This window comes from Macaca nemestrina, chromosome X (genome assembly GCF_043159975.1).
Source record: "Macaca nemestrina isolate mMacNem1 chromosome X, mMacNem.hap1, whole genome shotgun sequence".
Lineage (NCBI taxonomy): Eukaryota > Metazoa > Chordata > Mammalia > Primates > Cercopithecidae > Macaca > Macaca nemestrina.
This window is the reverse complement of record NC_092145.1, coordinates 106,040,212-106,067,850: the sequence shown is the minus strand read 5'-3', so window position 1 is coordinate 106,067,850 and position 27,639 is coordinate 106,040,212. Positions and strand designations below refer to the sequence as shown.

Below are 27,639 nucleotides of genomic sequence, written 5' to 3'. Positions count from 1 at the left end.
AAACAAAAACAAAATAATAATAGGACCGAAGTCTATTGATAATGTATAAATAAAACACAGCAGACTACAGATTAAACGGCGTATAAATGTTAATTAATCATTTATTCACCTATTCAGTACACTATCAGCAAGGGCTTGCTGAGTACCTGGGGTGTGAGAAAAGCACAAAAGTATAAGAACGTATAAAACTCATTGCCTGTTGGCCCAGTTTCCTATTCGTTAGATATATTTGTTGACTACCTGCCATGCTGGCAGTCCCTGGCTTTGGCCCCCACACTTGAGCTTGGTCCTAGCAGAGCAAGTATTCTGGCTGAGATCTAACTCAAGTGCAAGGGTGCCTTCTGAAGAAATGTTAGGCTGCCCAGGCACAGAAAGGGGTCCCTGCTGCCAAGAGCCTTCATCTGCACAGCCTCAGGCCCCTGCAGGGCTCTAGCTCTTGCGCCCCTCCTCCAGCTGTGGAGAAGTCTCTATGGATGTAAGAGACTTTCCATTTTACAAATAAGGAAACTGAGGCTTATGGTAGGGGAGCGGAGGGGGAAAAGACTTGCCCAGTGTCACAGAGCTTGGAAACAAGGTCTTATTTCGAGAAATACTGAGCTAGGGGAAGAATCAAGCATAAAAGGCTCCCAGGTTCTCCACATGGTCCTGCCTCTCAGTGAACACAGGTCAGTACCTCCACAGACTCCTGTCTCTCCATCAGGGGCACTGGGATTTCTCTGTCCTTCTCTTCCTCCTCCTCCTCGTCGTCCTCCTCCTCCAGGTCACTGTCAACCTCTTGGGAGCCAGGCCGGTGGGGGTCGGCCAAGGCAACAGGCACACTAGCCAGGGCAGCGGGCCCAGGGCAGAGGCTGTGGCTGGGGGGCCCGTCATCACTGACGAAGCAGGTCTCCTCGCTGTTGGATGGCGAGCTGATGCTATCAATGCCGCTGTCCCGGTTGGGCACCTTCTCGCCGTCCCGGGGCCCAGGAGCCAGCAGGAACAGGCAGCGAGAGGCCTCACCCTCTGGGAGCTGGGGCACTGGTTGCTGCGAGGGTGGCTGTGGCAACATGGCTGGCTCTGGGGGACCTGGGCTGGGGCCAGGGGCTGGCCTATCCGAGGCGACAATCACAGGCTCTCTGAGGTGGGTGGTGGACACACATGGAGGCAGGGTATGAGCTTGACTGAGAGGCCTCTCCTGACTATCCTTTCCTGTCCCAGGCTCCCCCTTTCCCCTAGAGGGTGCCCTAGGGACCAGACTCACCTTTCAAACTTCTCAATCAGTGAGGATACTGCTGCAGAACTGGGGCTGGCCTCTGCTCTGGGGGCCAGGCCTTTGGCCACTCGGGGGTCGGCAGGCAGTGGGCGTGATGGTGGAGGGGGGATGGGCTCCAGTGGGGGTGGCATCCGGGGCATCTGCAGGTAGCTGGGCTTTGGGGGCACTGGAGAGATGAATAGGGAAGAGAGAAGGGAGACATCAGTGAGCTGGATTTGAGCCTGGCTAACATGGTGAAATCCCATCTCTACTAAAAATACAAAAATTAGCTGGACGTGGTGGCACGTGCCTGTAGTCCCAGCTACTTGGGAGGCTGAGGCAGGAGAATTGCTTGAACTCAGGAGGCAGAGGTTGCAGTGAGCCAAGATCATGCCACTGCACTCCAGCCTGGATAACAGAGTGAGATTCTGTCTCAAAAAAAAAAAAAAAAAAAAAAGCTGGATTTGGAGGTGGCTGGCTGTCATGGCCAGGCCACAACCCCCTCCACAAACCACAATCTGCACCTTTGCCTGAGGTAGACACAAAGGGGCTGAGGTGAGATCACAGTATGCACACATTAGCCTCAGGCCACAGCCCTCTGTGCACTAGGTAGGTAGCACTGCCCCCGGAGCACGGTGCCTCCCCATCCTTCTAACAAACCCTCTTCTCTGCCACTGGCTAACTTCTCCCTTCCTCTGACCCCTCCCCTGGGCCACTTCTCTGCTCTTTTCCGGGACCACTTACCCTGTGGCTTTGGGCCCGGTGCCCGCTTCAGTGGTGAAGGACGCTGGCTAGGGGTTTCGGTGGGGGGGCCTGGGTCTGAGCGAAGCCTCTGGGGACCTTCTGGATGAGGCTCTAGGCTCTGGCCAGGGTCAAGGGACAAACTTTTAACCAGGATCCGGTTTCCCTGGTGCAGCCCTGCAGGAAGAGAGAAAATGGGTGTGAAGTAACTGACTTTAACCCAAAGGGGAATGGGGTTAAAGTTAAGACTGGCATGTCTTAGCAGCTATCTGGGGTATTGGGTTTCTCTGAGCCCCTTTCCTGGCCACAGTGTTTTTCTGGGAAGCCCCTATCCTAGCCCTCAGATGGAGAGCCAGACCCAGGGCTGGGGCTGGCTGTTTTCATCAACAGATAAGAATTCTTTGTGACTAGTGCATTGATTCCATGTATGTCAGCAGGCAGTATTACTAGTGAGTTTAACCAGGCTGGGGGGTGGCTGTGAGCACCCTGAACTTTATATATGCATTTGCGGCCTTTGTTTATACAGCCACATAGGTATGCTGAGTATAAACCATTCTTCAACGTTTTTGTTAAGGTTCTGACAATATCTAGACTTTCTTGTTTACAATTTTGTGCAGCTAAGTATGCTTAAAAATGATGAAATTGTGTTTCATGAGCAAGTTTTGCTTCTTGAAATCCCAACTTCTGGCTGGGCACAGTGGCTCATGCCTGTAATCCCAGCACTTTGGGAAGCCAAGAAAGGAGGATTGCTTGAGCTCAGGAATTCGAGATGAGTTTGGGCAACAAAGTGAGACTCTGTCTCTACAAAAAATATAGAAGTTAGCTGGGCATGGTGGTGTGCACCTGTATTCCCAGCTACTTGGGAGGCTGAGGTGGGAGGATCGGTTGAGCCTGGGAGGTGGAAGTTCCAGGGAGCTGAGATCACCCCACCGCACTCCAGCCTGGGCAAAAGAGCAAGATGCCGTCTCAAGAAAAAAAAAAAAAAAGAAGAAGAAAAATGAACACAAAATCCCAACTTCTCAGCAATCTGTATTACCCTCCTCAACTTCCACATCTACACAGACCCACACGCATCTTCCACCCCTGCCACACACACACGTGCAGCATCCAGAGGTCAGGTCACAGAAATAACTTTAAATCAAGCAGCCAGTTCGGAAAAAGGGGAGGCCTTTTTGTACTGTCCCTCTTCCCTCACTGTATGTCCCCTAAAGCCACCTCTATCTTTGGCTCTAGAGGAGATGATGGTCATGCTTAGGAGAGAGGATTTGGTCTGGGAGGCAGTGAGGGATCCCCCACCCCAAAGAAAGGAATGTGGGGCTCATGTGATCCTGACTGGGCAGGGGGCTGTGGGAGTGCCTCAAATGATAGAGAGGTCAGGTGGGGCCAGAGAGGAGTGGGAAAGGCCTTGGATGCTAGGCTGACATCCATCCTGTAGCAGAAGGGAGCCACAAAAACCCCTTGCAGAGGGAGAGATGGAGGCAAACAGGTGTGAGGACAAGAGAGTAGTAGTCAAGAGCTCCCGGAGGTACCACCATCACATGGTGTAGGTTATGCTGTGCCACAGCCACATGGCCTCCCACTCAGCGCCACAGAGGGTCTGTTAGCCTATATCACACACAGTCTCATAAATGACTAGACACAAATGGGCCCACTCAGTCACAGAAACACTTGGTGTTATTTACACCATCTCACCCAACTGTAGGTGATCGCCCTCCTGAAAGCCTAGTTACACACAGTCACAAAGACCTGCGGTCACAACCTCACATACGATCACACAGCCTCGCGGTATCACACACACCTGCAAACATGGTCATGCAATCACAAAGACACACAGTCACACAATGGCAATTCTACCATCTCACACACAGCCTCATATAACCGCCCAGCCACATACGATCATATACCCAGCTAGACATTCTTCAAACATGGTTTCACTGAGTCACAAAGATGTACATTGTCATTTACACTGTGTCTCACAATTGCAGGGCCATGGAGTGTCATACACACCATAATGTCACACCTGCAAACATGGTTACACACAAACACTATAGGCACACAGAGTCAATTATACCATGTCAGACACAATCACATACAGTGGCAAAACAGCATAAAGTCACATGATACCACACACTCAGAATCACAAACTCACAATCAGACATGTGGCATACAGGTGGCCCTCCATATCCATTGGTTTTGCATCCTCGGCCTCTGCATGGAGGCTGATTGATCAAAAATGTTTGGGAAAAAAAACAAAAAATAGCAATACAACAATAAAAAGTATATAAATAAAACCCAATACAGTATAGCAACTATTTACATGGCATTTACATTGTATTAGATATTCTAAGTAATCTGGCGATGATTTAAAGTATACAGGAAGGGTCAGGTGCGGTGGCTCACACCTGTAATCCCAGCACTTTGGGAGGCCGAGGCGGGTGGTTCACAAGGTCAGGAGTTCAAGACCAGCCTGACCAACATGGCAAAACTCTGTCTCTACAAAAATACAAAAATTAGCTGGGCGTGGTGGTGGGTGCCTGTAATCCCAGCTACTCGGGAGGCTGAGGCAGGAGAATCGCTAGAACCAGGGAGGTGGAGGTTGCAGTGAGCCGAGATCACGCCACTGCACTCCAGCCTGGGTGATAGAGACTCCATCTCAAAAAAAAAAAAAAAAAAAGTATACAGGAAGATACACATAGTTTAGATGCAAATAACATGCCTCTTTTTTTTTTTTTTTTTTTTTTTTTTTTTTTTTTTTTGAGACAGAGTCTCACTCTGTCACCCAGGCTGGAGTGCAGTGGCCGGATCTCAGCTCACTGCAAGCTCCACCTCCCGGGTTCATGCCATTCTCCTGCCTCAGCCTCCCGAGTAGCTGGGACTACAGACGCCCGCCACCGCGCCCGGCTAGTTTTTTTTTGTATTTTTAGTAGAGACGGGGTTTCACCTTGTTAGCCAGGATGGTCTCGATCTCCTGACCTCGTGATCCGCCTGTCTCGGCCTCCCAAAGTGCTGGGATTACAGGCTTGAGCCACCGCGCCCGGCCAACATGCCATTTTATATAAGGGACTTGAGTGTTGGTGACTTTGGTATCTTCAGGCCGTCCTGGAACCAATTCCCCATGGAGATCAAGGGACAAATGTCATTTACTATGTCATACTCATCTAACAAACACATCCACAGTGTCCCTGGGTCTTAGCCTTAGGCCCAGGAATATACACACCTGTGGGACACTTGCCACCTCCTAAACAGTCACTATGTCACATGCAAACTGTTGTGAAAACACACACACACACACACACACACACACACACACACACACACACACACACAAAGACCTCTGCACCCTCCCCTTCCAGGGTCACACAGGCAGAAAGAGTCACAGGGGATTTTAGGTCTCCCAGTCCCGGAGGGAAGAAATAGCCCAACCCACAGGGTTCCAGCAGCTTCCCTAGGCCCCTGACCTCACCCCTGGCTACATCCAAGTCAGGTCCACCCCAGGGGACTCAGATCAGGGTCCTTTCCCAGCACTGAGGGAACAGGGTGCCCCAGGCCCCAGGCCGAGCGCCCCTCCCCAACTCTGTACCTTGCTTTGGGTGTCGTTCCTCACTTCCTTCCCCACCTAAGCTGGCAGGGCCTGGCCAGAATGGAGGAGGCGCTCCTCTCCGCTCAGCTGTGCCGCTTACCCTGCCCTGCTCAGCACATCCTGGCCTGGTCTTGCCCTGCCCTCCCCCTAGGCATGGGGGTGAGGAAGATGAATCACCTGGAGGGTGGCACAGGCGGAGACGTGGTTAGAGAGACACATGGCCAGAGCAAGGGAGAGAGATAGAGAGAAGCTGACAGGGCCAGAGATGCAGTGAGTAAAGCCAGGTACCCTGCCATGCAGAGACCCCTCCTCAGACATATACACATAGGTGCCAGGGTCCCTGGTGGCCCCTGTCTGCCTCCTTGGGCCTGGGGGAGCCCACTTATCTCCACACCTCAATGCAGGCAGGCCTCTCTGGGCAAGCCCTCCTGCCCTATCTGTAGCAAAGCAGCAGGGCCTCTGGATAAGGCTGCTCTCCTCCTGCTCCAATGCTGGTCCTCGGGATGGAGTGACCATACATGCCACTCTCCATGGCCCTGCCCTAGCCCACCCACTGCTCCCTCCTCACCCATCTCACCTGAGAGCCCACAGAAAGGCCTGCCTCTCCATTCTCTCTGCCTCCTTGCAGGCAGCCCTGCAGGAAGAGGAGGCCAAATGAAATGCAAAGATTCCCTGGAGTCCCAGGTGAGAGGAACAGAGATTATCAGCCCAGTTTCTAGTAAGGAGATAGGGTCAGAGAGAGAGGCAGTGACTTGCCCAAGGTCGCAGAGCAAGTCAATGAATGGCACACTTTCTGGCAGACTGGTCATGGACTGGATTCCTTCTTATTCACCCCACTCTCCAAGGGGAAGCTGGAAAAGAGGGGAACCAGGAGGGGCAGGGTGGACCCAAGGGCTTCAGAAAGTCACAAACTGCAGTGTAGCTAGTAAGAGGGACACCCCTCAACCCTGTCCACAGGGAATTGAACAGGGGTCCAGTTTAGGAGCCTAGGCCTGACCAAGAACCAGGCTAGGTTTCACCGAGCGGGGGAAGGTTCAAGATCCGTCCCTCTTGTTTCAGAACTCCCTCTCCCTTGTCTCTCTGCCTACATTTCCCTGTCTGCTGTTTTCCCTCAGTGGCCTCCTTGGCTCCAAGTCTTGCTCCCTCCAGGTGGCTGAATGAACTTTCTTACAGTCCAGCTCAGATCATGCCACTTACCTGCACAAGAACCTTCTGTAACTCCCCACTGTCCATGGGAAAATAGAAACTTCTCAGCTAGGCCGGGCGCGGTGGCTCACGCCTTTATTCCAATACTTTGGGAGGCTGAGGTGGGTGGATCACCTGAGGTTGGGAGTTTGAGACCAGCCTGACCAACATGGAGAAACCCGATCTCTACTAAAAATACAAAATTAGCTGGGCATGGTGGCGCATGCCTGTAATACCAGCTACTCGGGAGGCTGAGGCAGGAGAATCGCTTGAACCTGGGAGGCAGAGATTGCGGTGAGCTAAGATTGTACCATTGCACTCCAGCCTGGGCAACAAGAGTGAAACTCTGCCTCAAAAAAAAAAAAAAAAAAAAAAAAAAAAAACTTCTCAGCTAGCCCTCAGTGGCCCCTCATGACCATGCTGAACTCTATGGCTTTCCTTGGCTGAGTTTGGTCTCCAGAATATTTTTGAACCTAGCAGACCCTGTGCTTGGGGATGAGAAAATCCCATCCCTGCCCTTGGGGAGCTCCCAGGGTAGGCCCCCCTCCTCCTTCCTAGAAACCACAGCCCTTCCCACTGCCCCATCCTGTCCCTACCCAGCAAGGTCCTGGATTCATTTTCTCCAGCCCTTTTTTTTTTTCTTTTTTGGATACAGGGTATCTCTCTGTTGCTTAGGGTTAAGCACGGTAGTGTGATCAGGTCACTGTAACCTCAAATTCCTGGGCTCAAGTGATCCTCCCATCTCAGCATCCCAAGTAGCTGGGACTCCAGGTACTCACCACCATGCCTGGCTATTTTTTTTTTTGGTAGAGATAGGGACCTTCTTTGTTGCCCAGGCTGGTCTCAAACTCCTAGCTTCAAGAGATCCTCTTGCCTCTGCCTCCAAAAGTGCTGAGATTACAGGCATGAGCCAGTATGTGCCCGATTCCTGCCTATTTTTCTTGTGGTTGATAATCCACAACATTATCACACCTACACCCACACCTCCACACCTGACAAGATCCTCCACCAGCACTGCCCCTTCCATAAATGGATTTACAATTCCCCAGTAGAGCAGAGATCACCAAAGAGCCCCCCTCACACACATTTGGTCACACCACTAAATCTTTTTTATTTTTTACTTTTGAGGTGAGGTCTTACTATGTTGCCCAGGCTGGTCTTGAATTCCTGGGCTCGAGCAATCCTCCTGTCTCAGCCTCCCAAGTAGCTGGGACTACAGGTGTGTACCACCACACCCAGCGACCACCAAATCTGGTAATACTTTGTGGAAATGTATCCAGCCACACACCAACTGGGCACATCCCTCAAAGACCCAGAGAGAGAACCACAGAGCTACTTGTGTCTGTGCACCGTGCTTGGCACAACTGCACACACACAACCACCACTGCCACTTGGACATCTCTTGTCACCTACGGAAAGCATACTCTAGGTACCCCAGGAGTGCCACTGCACTGTGCCAGCTCTGCTATGGGGATGGGGGTGGGGTGTGCACCCTTCCTGCCCCACTCTCAAACCCCTGCCCCCCAGGCATTCATCAGGCCAGAAGGGCAATCTTGACTCTTACCCTCAGGGAGTTCCCAATCTCAAAGACAAAAGACTCTAACTCAGGAAAGGTAAGGAGGGTCAGCCTGTGGGGACTGGGGAAGCTCAGGGGAGGGGAACGGATAGGGTGGCCAAACTACAGGACACTCACTCAGTTAATTTTTTTGTTTTGTTTTGAGACGGAGTTTCGCTCTTGTTACCCAGGCTGGAGTGCAATGGCGCGATCTCGGCTCACTGTAACCTCCGACTCCGGGGTTCAAGCGATTCTCCTGCCTCAGCTTCCCCAATAGCTGGGATTACAGGTGCCTGCCACCACACCCAGTTAATTTTTGTATTTTTGTAGAGATGGGGTTTCACCATGTTGGCCAGGCTGGTCTCGATCTCCTGACCTCAGGTGATCCACCTGCCTCAGCCTACCAAGGTGCTGTGATTATAGGTGTAAGCCACCACACCTGCTCACTCAGTTAAATTTGAATTTCAGATAAACAAGGAATGTTTTAGTATAATATGTCTCATGAATACTTATACTAAAAATTTCTCAAGCTATACTTAAAAAATGACTTGTTGGGGTGGGCGTGGTGGCTCATGCCCGTAATCCCAGCACTTTAGGAGGCCGAGGCGGGTAGATCACGAGGTCAGAAGTTCAAGACCAGCCTGGCCAACATGGCGAAACCCCGTCTCTACTAAAAATACAAAAATTAGCTGGACGTGGTGGCAGGCGCCTGTAATCCCAGCTACTCGGGAGGCTGAGGCAGGAGAATGGCTTGAACCCGGGAGGCGGAGGCTGCAGTGAGCCGAGATCATGCCACTGCACTCCAGCCTGGGCAACAGAGTGACACCCTGTCTAAAAACAAAAAAAAAAATGACTTATTGTATATCTGAAATTCAAATCTAATTGTATTAAATAGTTTTTGAAGGCTAATTCTGGCAACCCTAGTCAGGGAAAGCTTCCAAATGAATGTGGCAGAGCCAGGCCTTCAAGACAGCACCTGGTAGCCAGAGTTCCCCCAGACTCTTGTCCACTTAAGCCTCAAGCAGGCTAGGGACTCTACCCAATTTTTTCTGCAATGGGCATCTGAATGCTCACGACAGTGCCGTTATTTCAGGGATGGCCTTGAATCTGGTCTTTTTTTTTTTTAAGTCACTAATTTAAAAAGCCATGATACTTGACTATTCCCAACAAGGGTGGTGTCATCATGATCACTGACTGGACTGCATGGATTGAACTGCTGCAGCACTTGTATTAGGAACAGCTGGCTTAGGACTTGCACAGACCTCAGTTTAGATTCCAACACTACCTTTTACTAGCTGTGTGGCCCTGGGCAAGTCTCCCCATCTACCTGAGCCTCAGTTTCTTTATCTGGAAAAAAGGACTATAATAGCAGTTCCTTGGTTTGGGGGAGCCTATGGGACAACGAAGGGAAAGAGCACAGTGACCCACCCTGCCACACACACACAGAGCGATATGGGTTAAACTTGAAAACCAACAGAATCACACATCACAAAGCCACAAAACTACACACATAGATACATAAGCCCACGGGCTGTAGGCTGCAACCCAACGTAAAACTGTGGATACACTGAGAAACACAAGCAAACTCAGCCAGAGAGACACAGAACCCAGCTCCGCTCACCAGGACAGCTCTGCAGATCAGGGCAGGATTCCTATGAGAGGTGGTAGGGCAGTGAAGACGATGGTGCCCTGTCCTCCCCATTCAAATTCAATTCAAAATACAAACCAGAAAAAAAATTGTAAAATAAGTGTCAAGAAGTGTAGCTGAGGTTTGAATTCTCCCATGACAACTTATTGTTGTTGAAATAGGAAAATCCTTCCAAAAATTGTTTCTGGTTGCTGCATGCCCCTGCGTGGCAGGTGTCCTGAGCACATGCTTCTGGGTTTACTGGCAGATAAAGTCCAGCATCTAGCTAAGTTTGAGGACAAGGGCTCCTTTTGCCCATTCCCACTGGAACTGGACCCTGCATCTCCCTCAGCCCTTCCTGGGAATTTCAGCTGCCAACTTTCCCCCTCCTTAGCTAATAGCAACCCCTCTTGCTTCTCCCAGCTACTGTAGCCTTGGCTTACTCTCAAGACAGCTATTAGGGCCCCTGACTGGACCCTGGTCATTAACTCCCTGGTGTCTTGGGGCAAGTGGTTTCAAAGCTCTGGGCCCCAATTTCCCCATTTGGGGCCCAGAGCTATGAAAGATCGCTCTGCAGAGATGCTAAAATGGGGAGAAATGTGTTCTGCTTGTTGTGAACAATCGGCGACGAGATCCTAGGGTAAGCAGAAGCCGGCCCCTAGCACACAGGCCTCCTGACAGCCCAGGCAAACTTCTCCCTACAGCCCTCAAATCTCTTCCTTTCCTGGCTGAGAGGTAGGCTCCAGGGACAGCTGGAATTCCTGGGGGTGGGGTGGGGAAAGGGAACAGAGGGAGTGGAGAACAGCAGAAAGGAAAGTGCCTTTTGGGAAGCCAATTCTGTGGGGCGAAGGGGCATCTCTCTGCTTGACAAAAAAAAAAAAAAACAAGAAAACAGCCATAACTGCCCCACCTCTTCCCAACTGCCCCTTGAATGTGAGCTGCAGGCCAGCTGCCCCACTCCACCTTCAAGGCCAGACTGCACCCAGACCTTGCCTGACCTAGCAGATGTTGTCTCTGAAAGTTCAAACTCAAAGCTCGGTCAAGTGTGAAATGTGCAGAAGGAGCTGTTTACAGGAACCCTGTAGGTAGCTCAGGGGTTCCTTCTCTGAAGTCCACTGTTCTTCTGAACATAAGGACTCTGCAGAAAAATGGAGGCACTTTCTATAGCGTGAAGACACTTTCAAGAAGTGGGGGCCATTCTGGCAAGTCAGGAGCTTCCTAACTCTTTCGAGTTTCCTAAAGAGCATTCTATCCTTCAAAATCGAGACACTTTCTGTGAAATGGAGGTCTCTTTAATAAATAGAAGGCCCTTCTGTAAAGGGAGGAAGTTTTTCCAAAAACAGGAGCCTTCTTCAAAGTGGAGGGACATTCTGTAAAGTGACAAGAGTTCTCTAAAGGCCCTTTTGTAAAATGGATGGCCTGTCTGTAACCGAAGAATTCTTAAGGATCATGACAAAACAGAAGACTGTTAAATAGGGGAACTCCTTTTTGTAAAGTGGGGCCCCTTCTTTAAAGAGAAGGATGTTTGTGTAAAGTGCGGACCCTAGTATAAACTGAGGAACTTTCTGTAGAGTGGGACAGTCTAAGGCCATAGGGAATGGTGGGGACTGGGTTAAAATGGAAAGCACATGCCTAACCTGAAGTAGAAACAGCAGCTTCTCCCCTCCACGCAGGTGTCACCTTGCAGTAATGCGGCCCTGTATTGTCAGGTCTTCCAATATTTCAAGGGAATTCAGAAATCCAGATTTTTCTTCTTCTTCTTCTTCTTTTCTTTTTTTTTAGACAGAGTCTCACTCTGTCACCCAGGTTGGAGTACAGTGGCGTGATCTCGGCTCAGTGCTACCTCTGTCTCCTGGGTTCAAGCGATTCTCCAGCCTCAGCCTCCCGAGTAGTTGGGATTACAGGTGCACGCCACTACATCTGCCTGATTTTTGTATTTTTAGTAGAGATGGGGTTTCACCACATTGGCTAGGCTGGTCTTGAACTCCTGACCTCGGGTGATTCACCTACCTTGGCCTCCCAAAGTGCTGGGATTACAGGCATGAGCCACTGTGGCCGGCCGGGAAATCCAGGTTTTTCATGTGAAATCCCTTAATTTTAAAAACTGTGGGCAGGCCAAATGAAACTTGTGAGTCAAATTTAACTTGTGGGCCATCACGTTGCACTGTCTGAGTTAGCTGATCCTGAAGGCTCATTCTACCCCTGCTGTTTATGCCTTGCCCTATCTCCCATGCTCTTGCCCTTGAGTAGAAGCCTTGCAGGTCCCATCTCCCATTCCCTGGAAGGGCCCAGTCTCCTCTGCGTCTGAGCAGGCTCAGGGAGCTGGCCCATGCATTACTTGTCAGAAGTTCCCCGAATTGGAATCTGCCTTTTGTTCTGTCTGACCCGGTTTACCTTCTGCCCTGTGCAGGATGCCTAAAGAAGAGAGAGCAGGAGATTGTAAGAACATGCAGAAATCTCTGGAACTCAAGCTGTTCACTTTTTAGCAGAGGATATAAGATATGAGGATTCAACTGCTGAACACCTACTCTGGGCCAGGTGGTGTGTTGATGCTCTCGTATGGCATCCTCCTAATGATCCGGTGAGCTATTACCCATTTTACAGATGAGGAAACTGACGCACAGAGAGGCAAAATAATTTGCCTGAGGACAGCTAAAAGTGGTTGAGCTGGGACCAGATCCCAAGTGTGTCTGTGTCCAGAGTCACAGAGCACATCTTCAGTGACTGCTGAGTTGAGAAAGAAATCACATTTGGAGCGGGGAGAAGAGAAGACTTCCTAAAGGAGGTGGTTTTTAGTTGCACCATCCAGGCTGGGGTGTGTTTTTTTAGGTATAGATGGACTGAGAATGGTTCTGCAGACAAGGGAAGAAGAGTGGGCAAAAGTGTGGATACTGGGTGGGGAGGTAGGAGTGAAGCATATATTTGGAGCACGTAATGTCCTGGGTTTGCAAGAAGGCTCCACAGCAGGAAGAAGGATTAGGAAAGGCCAAAAGATAAAAGCAAGCAGACACCCCCTTCCCTACACCACAACCACCACCATACACCTATAGGGGGCATGCAGAGACAGACACAGGCACGGGAACAGACACAGGTATAGAAACACAGACACATCCACAAGATCTAAGGAGACCCACATGCAGAAACATCTAGAAACTCCCATATGCTTAGTGCCAAGGTGACGTACAACCAGGCACAGAGGAGCACGTAACACATACAGACCCAGAGACACACATGGATCTATATACAAACACACAGATGGCCATACAGAAACAAGAACATTAAGACACACACACAAAATAGATCCACGGGGACAAAGAAGGCCAGGCACATGCACGCGCGCGCGCGCGCGCACACACACACACACACACACACACACACACACACACACAGAAACCAAGCAGCCACATGAGAGCATAAGCAGCCCATCCCTCTTCCAGTTGCTTGATTACTGTGAGGGCCCAGCCACCTCCTCCCTGCTTCTCTAGACTAGAGGCCAGAGGATAGGGGGCGGTAGCTCCACCCCCCACTCCTCCCCCCCCCCCCCCCCGGCCCCTCGCCCCGGGAGGAGCTGGGGACTTCAGAGGACAGGAAGGGAAGGGAGTGGAGCTGCAGCTGGGAGCACTGGGAGCAGTAATTACCCGATGCTGGGGCTGCCACGCTGGCTGAGATTCCCCTTCCCGTGAGGCAAAGCCGCTAGGGGGATGGTCCCTCTGACCCTTGCCTCAACCCCAGGGACCCCAACACCCACCCATCTCCCTTCCCATTCACCAGAAGCCTGACCAAATCTGAGAGTTGGAGACACAGACGGATCATGAGGGGAAAAGACAGATGATAAGAGAAAGACACTGGGACAAACACAAGGAGGGAGAGGACAGGAAAACCACAGAGACCCAGAGATGGACATAGAGGGAGATGGACAAAAGGGACAAGTCAGAAGAGAGACAAAAGACAGAAAGGTCCACACAGGGCATGGCAGTCAGCGAGGGATACAGGCCCAGGCAGAGGGGCAGGGACAAAAAGGGCAGGCCAGGGCCATCTGTTGAACGTGGTGACAATGTGCCATGCCAAGGGCTGTGGGATGGATCTGTGGCATTGAATCCTTACAACAACCCTAGAAGGTGGGAATGACAACCCCATTTTCCAGTTGAGAAAACCGAGGCTCAGAGGGGTGAGGTGACTTGCCCAAGGTCACATGACACTTCAGAAAGTGGCAGACCTGGGTGTGGGGGGCTCTCTCTGCTGCCGGCCCCTGCCAGAGACAGGGAGGCCCAAACAGAGATCCCTGAGGGAATTCTCCAGACAGAGAAGCAGTCAGCGAGCCTGGGAGATGCTCCCTAAGAGATGCGGTGAAAGCGACCCCAGCCTTCCCTGCCCCTCCCGCACCCGTGCGGTGTCTACACCTGGAATGCATTAGGTAGGGGGGCCCCGGCCTAGGGGAGCAGGGAAGGAGCCGGAGGGGAAGCAGGGAAGGCAAAGGCGAAGGCAAAGGCAGTGGTGTGGGCGGTGGCGGCCCAGGCCTAGCAGGCCCCCGGCGGGCCGGAAGGGCTTCTATGCCAGCTGCAGCTCCCAGAGGCCAGCCCTACCAGTCCCGCCTTTCCCGCTTTCCACAGGCGTCTTCCCTCCGCGATTTAACCCTTTCCCTGCAGGGGCCATGGGGAAGCGCCAAGGAGGGCTCTTACCTCTTAGTCTCAGCTACATAATTGTGCCCCTCACCCACCTGCCCTTACTCTGGGACCCAGATAGGCATGTCTGATGCCAACTGGGTGCTGTCACCTAGATGTCCTGTCTTCAGGCTCCTCAGCCTCAGCACATTGTGAACGACACTCCTACCCCAGCCCTGGTCTGCTTCTCCTCCTGCCTTCCCCATCGCAGGAAGGACAACTCCATCCGCCCAGCTGCCCAAGTCCTAGGCTTCTCCCTCTTCCTCAACCCACATGTCCAGCCAGGCCCCGAGTCCTTTAGATGCACTGTCCTCAGTTGCTCTAAAATCTCTATGCTTCATTCCCCATCCAGCCCCCTAACTGGTTTCCCTCCCATCTTCCGGGCCTCTACGAGGCATTCTCTACACCACTGCCAGCTTTTGGAAAACACAGTCCCCTGCAATCCCTTCAGCCTTGTGAAGGGCTCCCTTTGCCTTCGGGGGTGAAACTCCTGAGCACAGGGACAAGGAAGGCCTAGCTCAGGAACATTTCCCCGCCCCACGCCCCACGCTCCAGCCACAATGGCCGTTTGTCTGTTCCTCGAAAGTGCTCTCTTCCGCCTAGGGCTTTGGCACGTGTTGTTCCCATGACCCGAACTGCTAGTCTGCTTCTCCCTACCTCTGGACTCCTATTTATCCTTCAGGTCTCAACTCAAATTTATCTTCTTTGCCCTGTCCGCCCACTCCCCCCATCCTCATGTGTTCTTGCAGCATCTGCACTTGGAATTGCTTGTAGTGTGTCTTTCCTGCTAGATATCAGCTCCACCAGGACAGGGATAGTGACTGTCTTGTTGCCTACCTGGCACCTAGCACAGGGCCTAGCACACAGTAGGCACTCAACAGGTACATGTTAAAGAAAGAAATGCCCCCCTTGCTCCCCTCGTTCACTTTCCCTTCCCCTGTCACCTGTTTGCTCACCAAGTATTATTTACTGATACCACAATGACCAGGTCTGGGATATTACAAATAGGGAAACTAAGACCCTGAGAGGGGAAGGGAGGCCTGGAGGAATGGTGAACCAATAGCAGAGCCAGGAGTGCTGAGGCTCCCTCGGCTACTGCCCTGCAGCCTTGTCTCCGGAGCTGTGTGTGCTTTCAGACACTGTTTGGAGGTGTCACACCTTCCAGGTCCAAGGAACTGGGCACCAGAGCCCAGAGAGGCTGGACTCATTGCTCCAAAGATGTTTGCTCTCTCCAGATGAGGGAACTGAACTCTGTGGTGCTAGCCAATGGCAGACTGCATTTCCTGCCCTCATTCCAGACAGGTCCTAGCCCCACCCAGCCAGCGTCTGGCCAGCTCCACATCTGCCTAAGGCATTTAGCTAACTGGCCCCCAGAAGGCCATGGCTTGGGTTTGTCTGGGGCATTGTTAGCTGCCACTCCACTCTCCCTTGAGGAAGCAGGCAGCCTCACCTGGGCCCTCCCCCAGGGACAGAAGGGCCTGAAACGGCCAAGAGCGGAGTGCCAACCATCTGCAATTTGGAAGCTTCTATTCTTTTAGTCTTGTCTGGAGAAGTCCTTTTCCCAGCTACCCAGAGTCTTTACATTTTGTTGTGTTTGTCTGGAAGGCCCTAGTGGACTAGGAACCAAATCTGGTTATTTCCCCAGACTCTCCCTTGGAATCTCAAACTACTGCTCTCCAAAACTCGCCAGCAGACCCCACTACCTCCTCCTGTCCCAAGCCCTCTCTTCTCCTTTCCATAAGCAAACCCCCTCACTGCCCTCTCAGGATGCCCACAACAGAGAGAACACCGAGGGAAACCACACAAATTTACTTTACCCATGTTTGATTTGCTTTTCAGAAGTATTCCTCCCTCAATACTTTGCAATAGCCAGCTACCCTGGGTACATGAAATGGGTCTCAGTTTCATGCAAATATGCTTATTATTTTTTGAGACAGAGTCTCACTTTGTCACCCAGTCTGGAGTGCAGTGGCACAATCATACTCCACTGCAGCCTCAAACTCCTGGGCACAAGTGATCCTTCCACCTCAGCCTCTCAAGTAGCTGTGACTACAGGCATACACCACCATGCCCTGCTAATTTAAAAATATTTTTTGTAGAGATGGGGTCTCACTATGTAGCTCAGGCTGGTCATGAACTCCTGCCCTCAAGCAATCCTGCCCCATTGGCCTCCGAAAGTGGTGGGATTACAGGTGTGAGGCACCATGCCTGGCCTCAAATACGCTTTTTTTTTTTTTTTTTTTTTTTGAGACAGAGTCCCGCTCTGTCGCCAGGCTGGAGTGCAGTGGCAAGATCTCGGCTCACTGCAACCTCCGCCTCCCAGGTTCAAGCAATTCTCCTGCCTCAGTCTCCTGAGGAGCTGGGACTACAGGTGTGCGCCACCACGCCCAGCTAATTTTTGTATTTTTAGTAGAGACGGGGTTTCACCATGTTGCCAGGATGGTCTCAATCTCTTGACCTCATGATCCACCCACCTCGGCCTTCCAAAGTGCTGGGATTACATGCGTGAGCCATCGTGCCCGGCAAATTTTTATTTTATTTTATATTTTATTTTTTGTGAGACAGAGTCTCGGTCTGTCACCCAGGCTGGAGTGCAGTGGCACAATCTTGACTCACTGCAACCTCTGCCTCCTGGGTTCAAGCAATTCTCCTGCCTCAGCCTCCTGAGTAGCTGGGATTACAGGCGTGTGCCACCATACCTGGATGATTTTTTTTTTTCTTTGAGACGTTGTCTCACTCTGTCGCCAGGCTGGAGTGCAGTGGCACGATCTCGGCTCACGGCAACCTCCGCATCCCAGGTTAAAGTGAGTCTCCTGCCTCAGCCTCCCGAGTAGCTGGGACTACAGGCACGTGCCACCACACCCAGCTAATTTTTGTATTTTTAGTAGAAACAGGGTTTCACTATGTTGGCCAGGATGGTCTCAACCTCTTGACCTTGTGATCCACCCACCTCGGCCTCCTAAAGTGCTGGGATTACAGGCGTGAGCCACCACGCCTGGCTGATTTCTGTATTTTTAGTAGAGAAAACATTATGCCATGTTGGCCAGGCTGGTTTCAAACTCCTGGCCTCAAGTGATCCACCCGCCTCAGCCTCCCAAAGTGCTAGGATTACTGGCGTGAGTCACCGTGCCTGGTCGATTTTATTTTTTAAGACACAGTCTTGGCCGGGCACAGTGGCTCATGCCTGTAATCCCAGCACTTTGGGAGGCCAAGGTGGGTGGATCACAAGGTCAGGAGTTCAAGACCAGCCTGGCCAACATGGTGAAACCCTGTCTCTACTAAAAATACAAAAATTAGCTGGGCATGGTGGCTTGTGCCTGTAATCACAGCTACTGGGGAGGCTGACGCAGGAGAATTGCTTGAACGGGGACCCGGGAGGTGGAGGTTGCAGTGAGATGAGACTGCTACTGCACTCCAGCCTGAGCGACAGAGCAAGACTCTGTCTCAAAAACAACACAACACAAAACAAAACAAAGAAAACAACAACAACAAAAAACACAGTCTTGCTCTGTCACCCAGGCTGGAGTGCAGTCGTGTGATCTCGGCTCACTGCAACCTCTGCCTCCCGGGGTCAAGTGATTCTCGTGCCTCAGCCTCCCGAGTAGCTGAGATTACAGGTGTGAGCCACCGTGCCCAGCCCTCAAATATGCTTTAAAAACGGCTGGGTCTCAGCTTCATGAAAATATACTTTAAAAACTGCTTTCCCCCAAAAAAAGGCATTTCTATGGCAAAGTTCCAGCAGGTACTGAATAATTCATCTGAGTGTCACCCTGCCAACCTTACTGTCTGTCTTCAAGGATGGGACTGGCTCCCAGATCTATACATGGTATGCGTTGGTGGTGAAAACTCCCAAACATCACTGGCCCAGGCCTCTTTCCTGAGCTTTCCAATCTTACATCCAAACGTCTGCTTGCGAGATGACACAAACAAATGGGAAAACATTCCATGCTCATGGACTGGAAAAATCAATATCGCTCAAATGGCCATACTGCCCAAAGCAATTTACAGATTCAATGCTATTCCTATCAAACTACCAATGACATTCTTCACAGAATTTTAAAAAACTATTTAAAAATTAATATAGAAACAAGTGTCCAAATAGCCAAGGCAATCCGAAATAAAGAGAACAAAGCCAGTTGGGCATGGTGGCTCAAGCTTGTAATCCCAGCACTTTGGGGGGCCGAGGCGGGCGGATTACCTGAGGTCAGGAGTTCGAGACCAGTCTGGCCAACATGGAGAGACCACGTCTCTACTAAAAATACAAAAATTAGCCAGGCATGGTGGTGGGCACCTGTAATCCCAGCTACTCAGGAGGCTGAGGCAGGAGAATCACTTGAGTCCCGGAGGCAGAGGTTGCAGTGAGCTGAGATCATGCCACTGCACTCCAGCCTAGGTGACAGAGTGACACTCCATCTAAAAACAAAAACAAAACAAAAAACCCACGGTGGCTCACACCTGTAATCCCCAGCACTTTGCGAGGCCGAGGCAGGCAGATCACGAGGTCAGGAGTTCAAGACCAGCCTGGCCAACGTGGCGAAATCCTGTCTCTACTAAAAATACAAAAATTAGCTGGGCGTGGTGGTGTGTGCCTGTAATCCCAGCTACTTGGGAGGCTGAGGCAGGAGAATTGCTTGAACTGGGACCAGGGAGGAGGAGGTTGCAGTGAGCTGAGATCATGCCACTGCACTTCAGCCTGGGTTATGGGGTGAGACTCAGCCTCAAAAAGAAAAAAAAAAAAAAAAAAAAAAAGGCCGGGCGCGGTGGCTCACGCCTGTAATCCCAGCACTTTGGGAGGCCAAGGCAGGTGGATCACGAGGTCAGGAGATTGAGACCACCCTGGCTAACACGGTGAAACCCCATTTCTACTAAAAATACAAAAAATTAGCTGGGCGTGGTGGTGGGCACCTGTAGTCCCAGCTACTCTGGAGGCTGAGGCAGGAGAATGGCGTGAACCCGGGAGGCGGAGCTTGTAGTGAGCTGAGATCGCGCCACTGCACTCCTGCCTGGGCGACAGAGCGAGACTCTGTCTCAACAGCAACAACAAAACAACAACAACAACAACAACAACAAAAAACAAAACCAGAGGCATCACACTACCGACTTTATATTTACAGGGCTACAGTAACCAAAACAGCATGGTACTGGACAAAAACAGATACACAAACCAACAGAACAGAATAGAGAGCCCAGAAATAAGGCCACACACCTACAACCATCTAACCTTTGACAGAATTGACAAAAGCAGCAATGGGGAAAGGACTCCCTGGTCAATAAATGGTGCTGGGATAACTGGCTAGCCACATGCAGAAGACTGAAACTAGATCTCTTCCTTACACCATATACTAAAATCAACTCAAGATGGATTAAAGACTTAAATGTAAAACCTAAAACTATAAAAACCCTGGAAGACAACCTAGGAAATACCATTTTGGATATAGGACCTGGCAACTATTTCATAATGAAGGCACTAAAAGCAATTGCAACAAAAACAAAAATTGACAAATGGGACCTGATTAAATGAAAGAGCTTCTGCACAGCAAAAGAAGCTATCAACAGAGTAAACAACCTACAGAAATGGGAGAAAATATTTGCAAACTATGCATCTGACAAAGGTCCAATATCCAGAATCTGTAAGGAACTTAAATCAACAAGCAATAAACAAACAACCCCATTAAAAAGTGGGCAAAGGACATGAACAGATACATTTCAAAAGAACACATACATGTGGCCAATAAGCATATGAAAAAAATGTTCAACATCGGCCGGGCGTGGTGGCTCACACCTATAATCCTAGCACTTTGGGAGGCCGAGGCAGTTGGATCACCTGAGGTCAGGAGTTCTGGACCAGCCTAGCCAACATGGCGAAACCCCGTCTCTACTAAAAATACAAAAATTAGCTGGGTGTGGTGCCAAGCACCTGTAATCTTGCTACTTGGGAGGCTGAGGTGGGAGAATTGCTTCAACCTGGGAGGCGGAGGTTGAAGTGAGCTGAGACAGAGCCACTGCACTCCAGCCTGGGTGACAGAGAAAAAAAAAGAAAAGAAAAAATGCTCAACATCACTAATCATTAGAGAAATGCAAATCAAAACTGCAATGAGATACCATTTCGCACCAGTCGGAATGGCTATTACTAAAAAGTCAAAAAATAACACGCCAGGTTGCAGAGAAAAGGAAATGCTTATACACTGCTGGTGGGAATGTAAATTAGTTCAGTCATTATGGAAAGTAGTTTGGTGATTTCTCAAATAACTCAAGCAGAATTACCATTCAACTCAGTAATCTCACTATTGAGTATATACTCAAAGGAGTATAAATTGTTCTACCATAAAGACACATGCATATGTATGTTCATCACAGTGCTATTCACAATAGCAAAGACATGGAATTAACCCAAATGCCCATCAATAGTGGACTGGATAAAGAAAATGTGTTATGTATACACCATGGAATACTATGCAGCCATAAAAAAGAATGAGATCATGTCCTTTGTAGGAACACAGATGGAGTTAGAGGCCGTTATCCTTAGCAAACTAAGGCAGGAACAGAAAACCAAATACCGCATGTTCTCACTTATAAATGGGAGCTAAACATTGAGTACATATGGACACAAAGAAACAAAAAGCAGACACTGGGGCCTATTTGAGGGTGGAGGGAGGGAGGAGGGTAAGGACTGAAAAACTACCTATCAGGTACTATGCTTATTACCTGGGTGGTGAAATAATCTGTATACCAAATCCCCCTGACATGCAGTTTACCCATATAACAAACTTGCACATGTACCCCTGAACCTAAAATAAAAGTTTAAAAAAAGATTATGGTAAATCCATACAATGGCATATTATTACGCAGTCATTAAAATGTTCAAAAAAAGTTCATGAAGAGTTTTTAATGATGTTGGAAAAATACATTAAATGAAAAAGCATGATATAAAATTGAACATATAATATGATTTCAATTATGTAAAATACACACCAATATGTAGAAAAAGATCTAGCAGAAAACAGACCACAATATTAAAAGTGATCATCCTGGGTAGTAAAAAACAAAAATGAACCAAACCCACAAATGCCTGCTGGCCATCTTCACCTGCATGTACCCGCAGGCGTTTCGAATTCAACTTGTCTCAAACACAATTTACTATCTTCCCTCAAACCTCCTCCCTCTCTTGTATATAGATGGCCCCACCAACATCCACCAGGTCACTGCAGTTGGTTTCAGAAAACAACATGGAGCAATCTGGACTTTGCCTTCTGTCTCAGCCTCTACATCCAAGCTACTACCAAGGCCTGTCCATGCTAGCATCTAAATATCTCTCAGATCTTACCCTCCTTACCTGCCATCGCTCTAACCCAAGCTACTATCACCTCTCTCTGGGAAGACTGCAACACTCACCTGCCTGTCTCCCTGCTTCCACTCTTGCACCCCTTCCATCCATTCTCCCTATGCAGCTAGGGAGAGCTTCCAAACACCCCCATCTGAGCACATCATTCCCGTTAATAAACCCTTTGATGGTTTCTCTTCGTCCTCAGAAGAAAGTTCCTTCTCAGCCTTGTCACTCCACTCCTCCCAATACTAGCCCTATTCCCCAGTGCCCCATGTCTCACTGCCTTTGCTCCCACTAAACCTCTTACCTGAATTGTCCTCCATGTTCTTCTCTAGCTCTACAACCCTTTCTTGACACCCCTCTAGAGCCCTTTCTTAGGGCCAGACCCTGCACTGGGCACTGATGATGCCAGGGTTTCCTCTGCCTAGAGTCCCAGAATGGCAACTGCCTTCCAATTTGAACTGCCAAATGGCAGCCATTCACGAGAGCTGAGAATAAGGGGTAAACTGAGGCAGCCAGTGTTTGTGTGTATGAGGGCGAGAGGTTGACTCTCCCTTTGTGTTTAATCCTGTGCCTCCGTTTGGGGTTAGGAGTGAGTTAACAGAAGCCCACATGGGTCCCTGGGGAAAGGGCCTTAGAGGGGTAGGCCGATGTATTCTCCTGGCCCTAATGATGCTGACTCACTGTAGGACCATGGCTAAAAAAAATCACTACCTCTCTGAGCCTCCACTGCCCCATCTGGAAAACGGACTTAACTAGTGGTTCCCACTCTAAGCTGTGCATCACAATCACCTAAGGAGCTTTTGAAAATAGATTCCTTGGTTGTCAACCCCAAGATTCTGGAGCGCTGAGGTGGAGTGTGGAATCACATTTCTTTTTAAGGTCAACAAGAGATTCTGATGCTCACTCAGTTCGGGAAACCCAGAATGAGACAGTATCTAGGGTCTTTTCTAACTCCAATTTTTACTCTTGGAGACTCTGAAGATGCCTCAGGATCCAAATGAGAGTCAGCCCCTCCTCTTGCCCCCCTCAACTGGCTCAGTTTCCCCCATTACCCACAAAACGGCTCTAACATCAGGTACAACTCCTTTGACTTAGCTAGGGTCAGACACCAATATCCCCACAATCCCCGCATCTGGAAGGACATTCTAGGCCTCAACCCTGAGGAATAGAGCCGCCATCTCTGCAAACCCCTGCAAGCAAACCACTTTCTGACTCTCTCAAACCCCTCTCTGGCATTTCACTGGGTTTTCCCAGTGACCCTTCGGTTTAATCAACCTGCAAAATTGGCATAATAACAACTGTCCCTTTCCCCACCAAGAAGCAGACAGGATCACTAAAAGAGAAAGCACTTTGAAGCAATTCAAGGCTGTTCACATGGATAAGATACAATTATTATTTTTAAAAGCCTCCCCCCACCCCCAGGATGAGCCACTGAGCCCTGAAGATGGTGATTCAATAAAGGTCTCAGCAGTGTTAGGGAGGAAGTCAGCAGGCACACGGAAATCTTAACATGTGGACCAGAATGTTTCAACCCTTTAATTGAAGTTCAGGAAACTCTCTCTCTCTCTGGTACACACACACCCTACAACCACTAACCCTGCCCTCTTAGGGCCAATTATAGGCGAGTCCTGTGGAGAGAGAAGTCAAGTCACTTGTGCCTACCCCTGGGCCAGCTGGGCAGTGGGGGAGGCGGGCCTCTCACAACCCATGCTGCAGTGAATCACATGGCCCGGCGCCCACCTAGTCAGGGCCTGAGTAATTCCTCCGCCTCTTCTTCAGAAGGTTTTTCTCTTATTTTTTAACTCAATTTTATTTTTTTTTTAACTCCTGGTTGCTGAGGATTTATACCATGCTGCAGGCTTTACAACCATTAACTCATAGACTCCTCATTGCATTCTCTAGATGAAGAAACTGAGGTTCAGAGAAGGGAAGTCACTCATTCAGGGTCACAAAGTGAATTAGTTAGAATAGGAGGCCAGGTCCTTCCCTGACACTTGCCTTATTCGCAATCCCCATCTTGAATTAAAAAAAAAAAAAAAAAAGACACCCACTATGCAATTACAGAGGCAGGGACTTCGTTGGGGAAAAGGATCCTGGGAACTCTGTGTTGCCTTTTTGGGGAGGAGGAGAGTGGTTTAGGAAGGGTATTATGATTTGTAATTTGAATGAATTGGTGGATTGGGAAGGCATACTCAGAATCATCACCATGTATTGATTACAGAGGCCAGAGACTAGGGGTCCAGACATTGCCCAGCTACTGACTTTCAGATCAAGAGTATCCAGAGGGCAGGAATTTGGTGTCCTTTTTTTTTTTTTTTTTTTTTTGAGACGGAGTCTCGCTCTGTCTCCCAGGCTGGAGTGCAGTGGCACGATTTTGGCTCACTGCAAGCTCCGCCTCCCGGGTTCACACCATTCTCCTGCCTCAGTCTCCCGAGTAGCTGGGACTACAGGCGTCCACCACCACTCCCGGCTAATTTTTTTGTATTTTAGTAGAGAGGGGTTTCACCGTGTTAGCCAGGATGATCTTGAACTCCTGACCTCGTGATCCACCCGCCTTGGCCTCCCAAAGTGCTGGGATTACAGGCGTGAGCCACCGCGCCCGGTCTGGTGTCCTTCTTTTAGGCAGTAGTTACTGCGGGGCCTACTATATGCTTCTTTAGTATCTGTTTAGGCATTTATTTAATGAGGATTTATTGAGCAACTACCGTGTGTTAGGCACTGTGCTAGTTGCTGGGGATACAACAGTGAGCAAAAGAGATATAGTCGCCTTGCCCCCATGGAGCTCACATTCTAGTGAAGGAAGACAGGCAATAAACGAGTACACACATACAATAAGATAATTTCAGATTGTACCAAGCGCAAGGATGGAAGCACACTCACAGTCTCTGATGGAGGCTCACAAGTGGCCCTACCTAAAGTGGTCAGGGATGGTCTCTTGGAAGAGGTGACATTTGACCTGAGACATGCAAGACGAGGAGCAAGCCAGGTAGAGAGGGCTAGGGGAAGAGCTTCCAGCCAGAAGGAAAAGCCAATGCAAAGTCCTGGGGTGGGAGTGCTTGTGGCCTGTTTTGGCATCTGAAAAAAGGCACTGACTTTACACAGTGTCAAGGGGAGTTTGGAAAGCCAGCAGAAGTAACATGCAGGCCAGGGCGTTAAGGGCCTGTTGCCAGTTGGTTATCTTCAGCCCACACGGAAGGAGCCCCCTGAAATCTCCCATAGGTTCCATGCCTAGCCCAAGGTCATGACGGCAGCAAAAGGTACATCCTGCCCATGCCTTATACTTCACTACTGCTACCTGGTGCAAGGCCATGGTCCCAGAGATCTGTGGAACCTGAGGTGTGAACCCGGGAGCCCCCAAAGGCTTAATAACTCCTTCAGTCCCAGTGGAAGGCAGGGCAGATGTGCTGTGCTCTTCTTCTGTGGCTCCTGGGCTCAGGCCCATATGAGAATGTCCCCATGTGGGGGAGGTCCTGCTGGGCTCCTCAGACACTTAGGCCTGTGTAGCACAAAGGCAGTGGTCTGTGGCCTCAGCCTGACCTAGAGCTGCTCCACCTTTTCAAACCCAAGAAACCATCCTGATTTCACATCACAACCAACCTCGTGGCCCTGCAGCTCTCCAGCTCCTGCTACAACTGGCTTCTGCCTCTGTTGGCTTTTCTGCTGTCTCCCTACCTATCAGCCCCTCCAACCTTCTCCTCTAGCCTGACTCCCAAGGCCCACCTCTTCCACCTTTCTCTCTCATCAGCACCGTCTACTCCTTCCTTCCCTTGCTCTCCCGCCACACACACCTGGCAAAATCCCAACCTTGGATCAATCCACCATCCTTCTTTTTTTTTTCTGCTCATACTCCAGGGCTGCTGAATAGTACAGGAGAAAATCACATAAGCAGAAGGCTTGGCATTACTTTCATGGTCTCCAGCCTCAGTTTGGGGAAGCAGAAAGACCACAGACTTTGGACACAAATAGATCTGGTTCAAATCCTGGCTCCCTACTAGCTGTGTGACCTTGGGCAAGTAGCTTAACTTCTCTGAGCTTCAGTTTCCTTCCCTACAAAATGGGACTAATAGTATCTACTTCATGAGGGTTCCTGCAGCTGAAATGAAAATCTACGTAAAGCACCCAGTCCAGTGCCTGGTACAATGTAGGCGCTTGGCAAATGGAAGACTCCTTTTTTTTCTTCTGTTCTCCAAACTAAACCCTGGTTTCCCCAACCAAATATCCGCTGCTGCCTTGCAATCCTCCCTCTTTTTCTCGCGAGTGCTCCCTCTCCCATTAGCCTCAGCAGACAGACAAGAAGGGGGTTGGAGTGGTTGAGGGGCACAAGGGACAGAGAGAGGAGATGGGGACAGAGGTTGAAAGGACTGGACACAAGGCCAAGGGGCGTGGGGAGGGGAAGAGGGTTGAGGGGACCCAAAGGGCCGAGGTAAGGGAGCCTGTCCCGAGGTGGGGCTTAGAGGACTCGAGAACAAGAACCCGCTTCCAGTACCAGGCCCGTGGCCCGGGCTCCCATGCTCTCTCGGTCACTCACTCACCAGGCCGAGGCTGCGAGCCCTCCAGGTGGTAAGAGAAGCGTAGGGCCCGGTGGTGCTGTGGACTGGGACCGCAGGGCAAGACCCGGTGGCCTGGAGCAGCACCCAGGCTGGTGTCCGAGGGTCCGACAAACTGGGGATCCAGTGGGCCGCCAAGAGCCGAACCTGAGCCCCTGAGCGCCAGCAGTCCGGGTTCTGAGGCTCCAGGGTCCGAGTCGGCACAGGCCGGCGGAGCGGCGCCCGGCGGGTTCGCGGCCGGGTGTTCGGGCTCCGAAGGCCCGGCGCCCCCCGGGGCTCGGTGGCCATGCATGGTCCGGGCCTGGGCGCGGGGCCCGAGCTCCCCGCTTGGCTCCAGCTCCTGGGGCGGAGGCGCGGGCGGAGGAGGCCCGGCGCCCGGCGGAGCAGCGGCCTCAGGATCGGGGGGCGGGGCTGCGGGCTCAGCCCCACTGCGGAGACTCAAGCCCCCAGCCCGGGCCCGGGCCAGCAGCCGTGGCAGCGGTGGCAGTAGCAGCAGCAGCCGCGGCCACCGCCGCTGCCGTGCCAGGCATCGCCGGCCCCGGCCCCGGCCCCGTGCGGGGAGTGGGCTCGACGGGGCCGGGGGCCCGCTGGGGAGCGCTGTCTATGCGGCTGCGGTTGGGCGAGGGTTGAAGGGCTACGCTCGGCGGGGACTCTCTCGTAGACTGCGAGCCACTTCCGTGGCCCCGGGGCGAGAAGTCGGTCGGATCCAAGTGCGGGGTCTCTTCTTTCTCCCCGAATGGGAATAGATCTGGGCTCTCCTGGCTGGTTGGAAAGCGTTCTTCCTCCCGCCGCAGCCGAGGCCGGGGGCGGAGGAGAGGGGAGGGGAGAAGAGGGGAGGGAAGAGAACGGCGGTGGCCGGGGGCGCGCGTGTGCGCCGCGCTTAGGCTGCGGGGCTCGCCTTCAGCCAGTCGTCCCAGACGATGCTCCAGCCCCTGGGGCAGGAGAACGGCCTGGGCCGGGCTCCAGTGTCCTCCCCAGCCTCGGCCTGGGGCTCGGCGGCGGCGGGCGGGAAGGAGCCCTGGGAAAGGGGGTGGGGAGGCGGGAGCCTCGCAGAGGCAGCCGCAGCCACAGCGGCGCTGGGACCCAGTTACCGGGGCCCCGCCCCCTCGCCCGGGATTTGCGCCTGACCACGCCCCCTCGCTCGGGGCCGCCTCACTTCTCGCTGCTACCGCTCTCAAGGCCCTC

At 51.1% G+C, this 27,639-nt stretch overlaps 1 protein-coding gene across 3 annotated transcripts in view; it reads right to left on the bottom strand.

The window, feature by feature from the left end:
* The window catches only part of LOC105493779 (FYVE, RhoGEF and PH domain containing 1), a 50,445-nt gene extending 23,691 nt beyond the window's left edge, over positions 1-26,754 (bottom strand). Inside the window, exons 1-4 of one of the 3 annotated variants that reach the window (XM_011761674.3) lie at positions 26,440-26,754; positions 1,976-2,149; positions 1,241-1,418; positions 674-1,115 (exon numbers count right to left, since the gene is read on the bottom strand). In XM_011761674.3, coding sequence (XP_011759976.1) covers positions 674-1,115; positions 1,241-1,418; positions 1,976-2,149; positions 26,440-26,746 — 1,101 coding nt within the window. In that variant the 5' untranslated portion in view covers positions 26,747-26,754. Of the gene's footprint in view, positions 1-673; positions 1,116-1,240; positions 1,419-1,975; positions 2,150-5,552; positions 5,661-11,556; positions 11,654-26,439 lie in introns of those variants that run through there. The other 2 variants (XM_071088983.1, XM_071088984.1) reach the window with 2 other exon arrangements.
* Between the last annotated feature and the right edge of the window lie 885 nt (positions 26,755-27,639).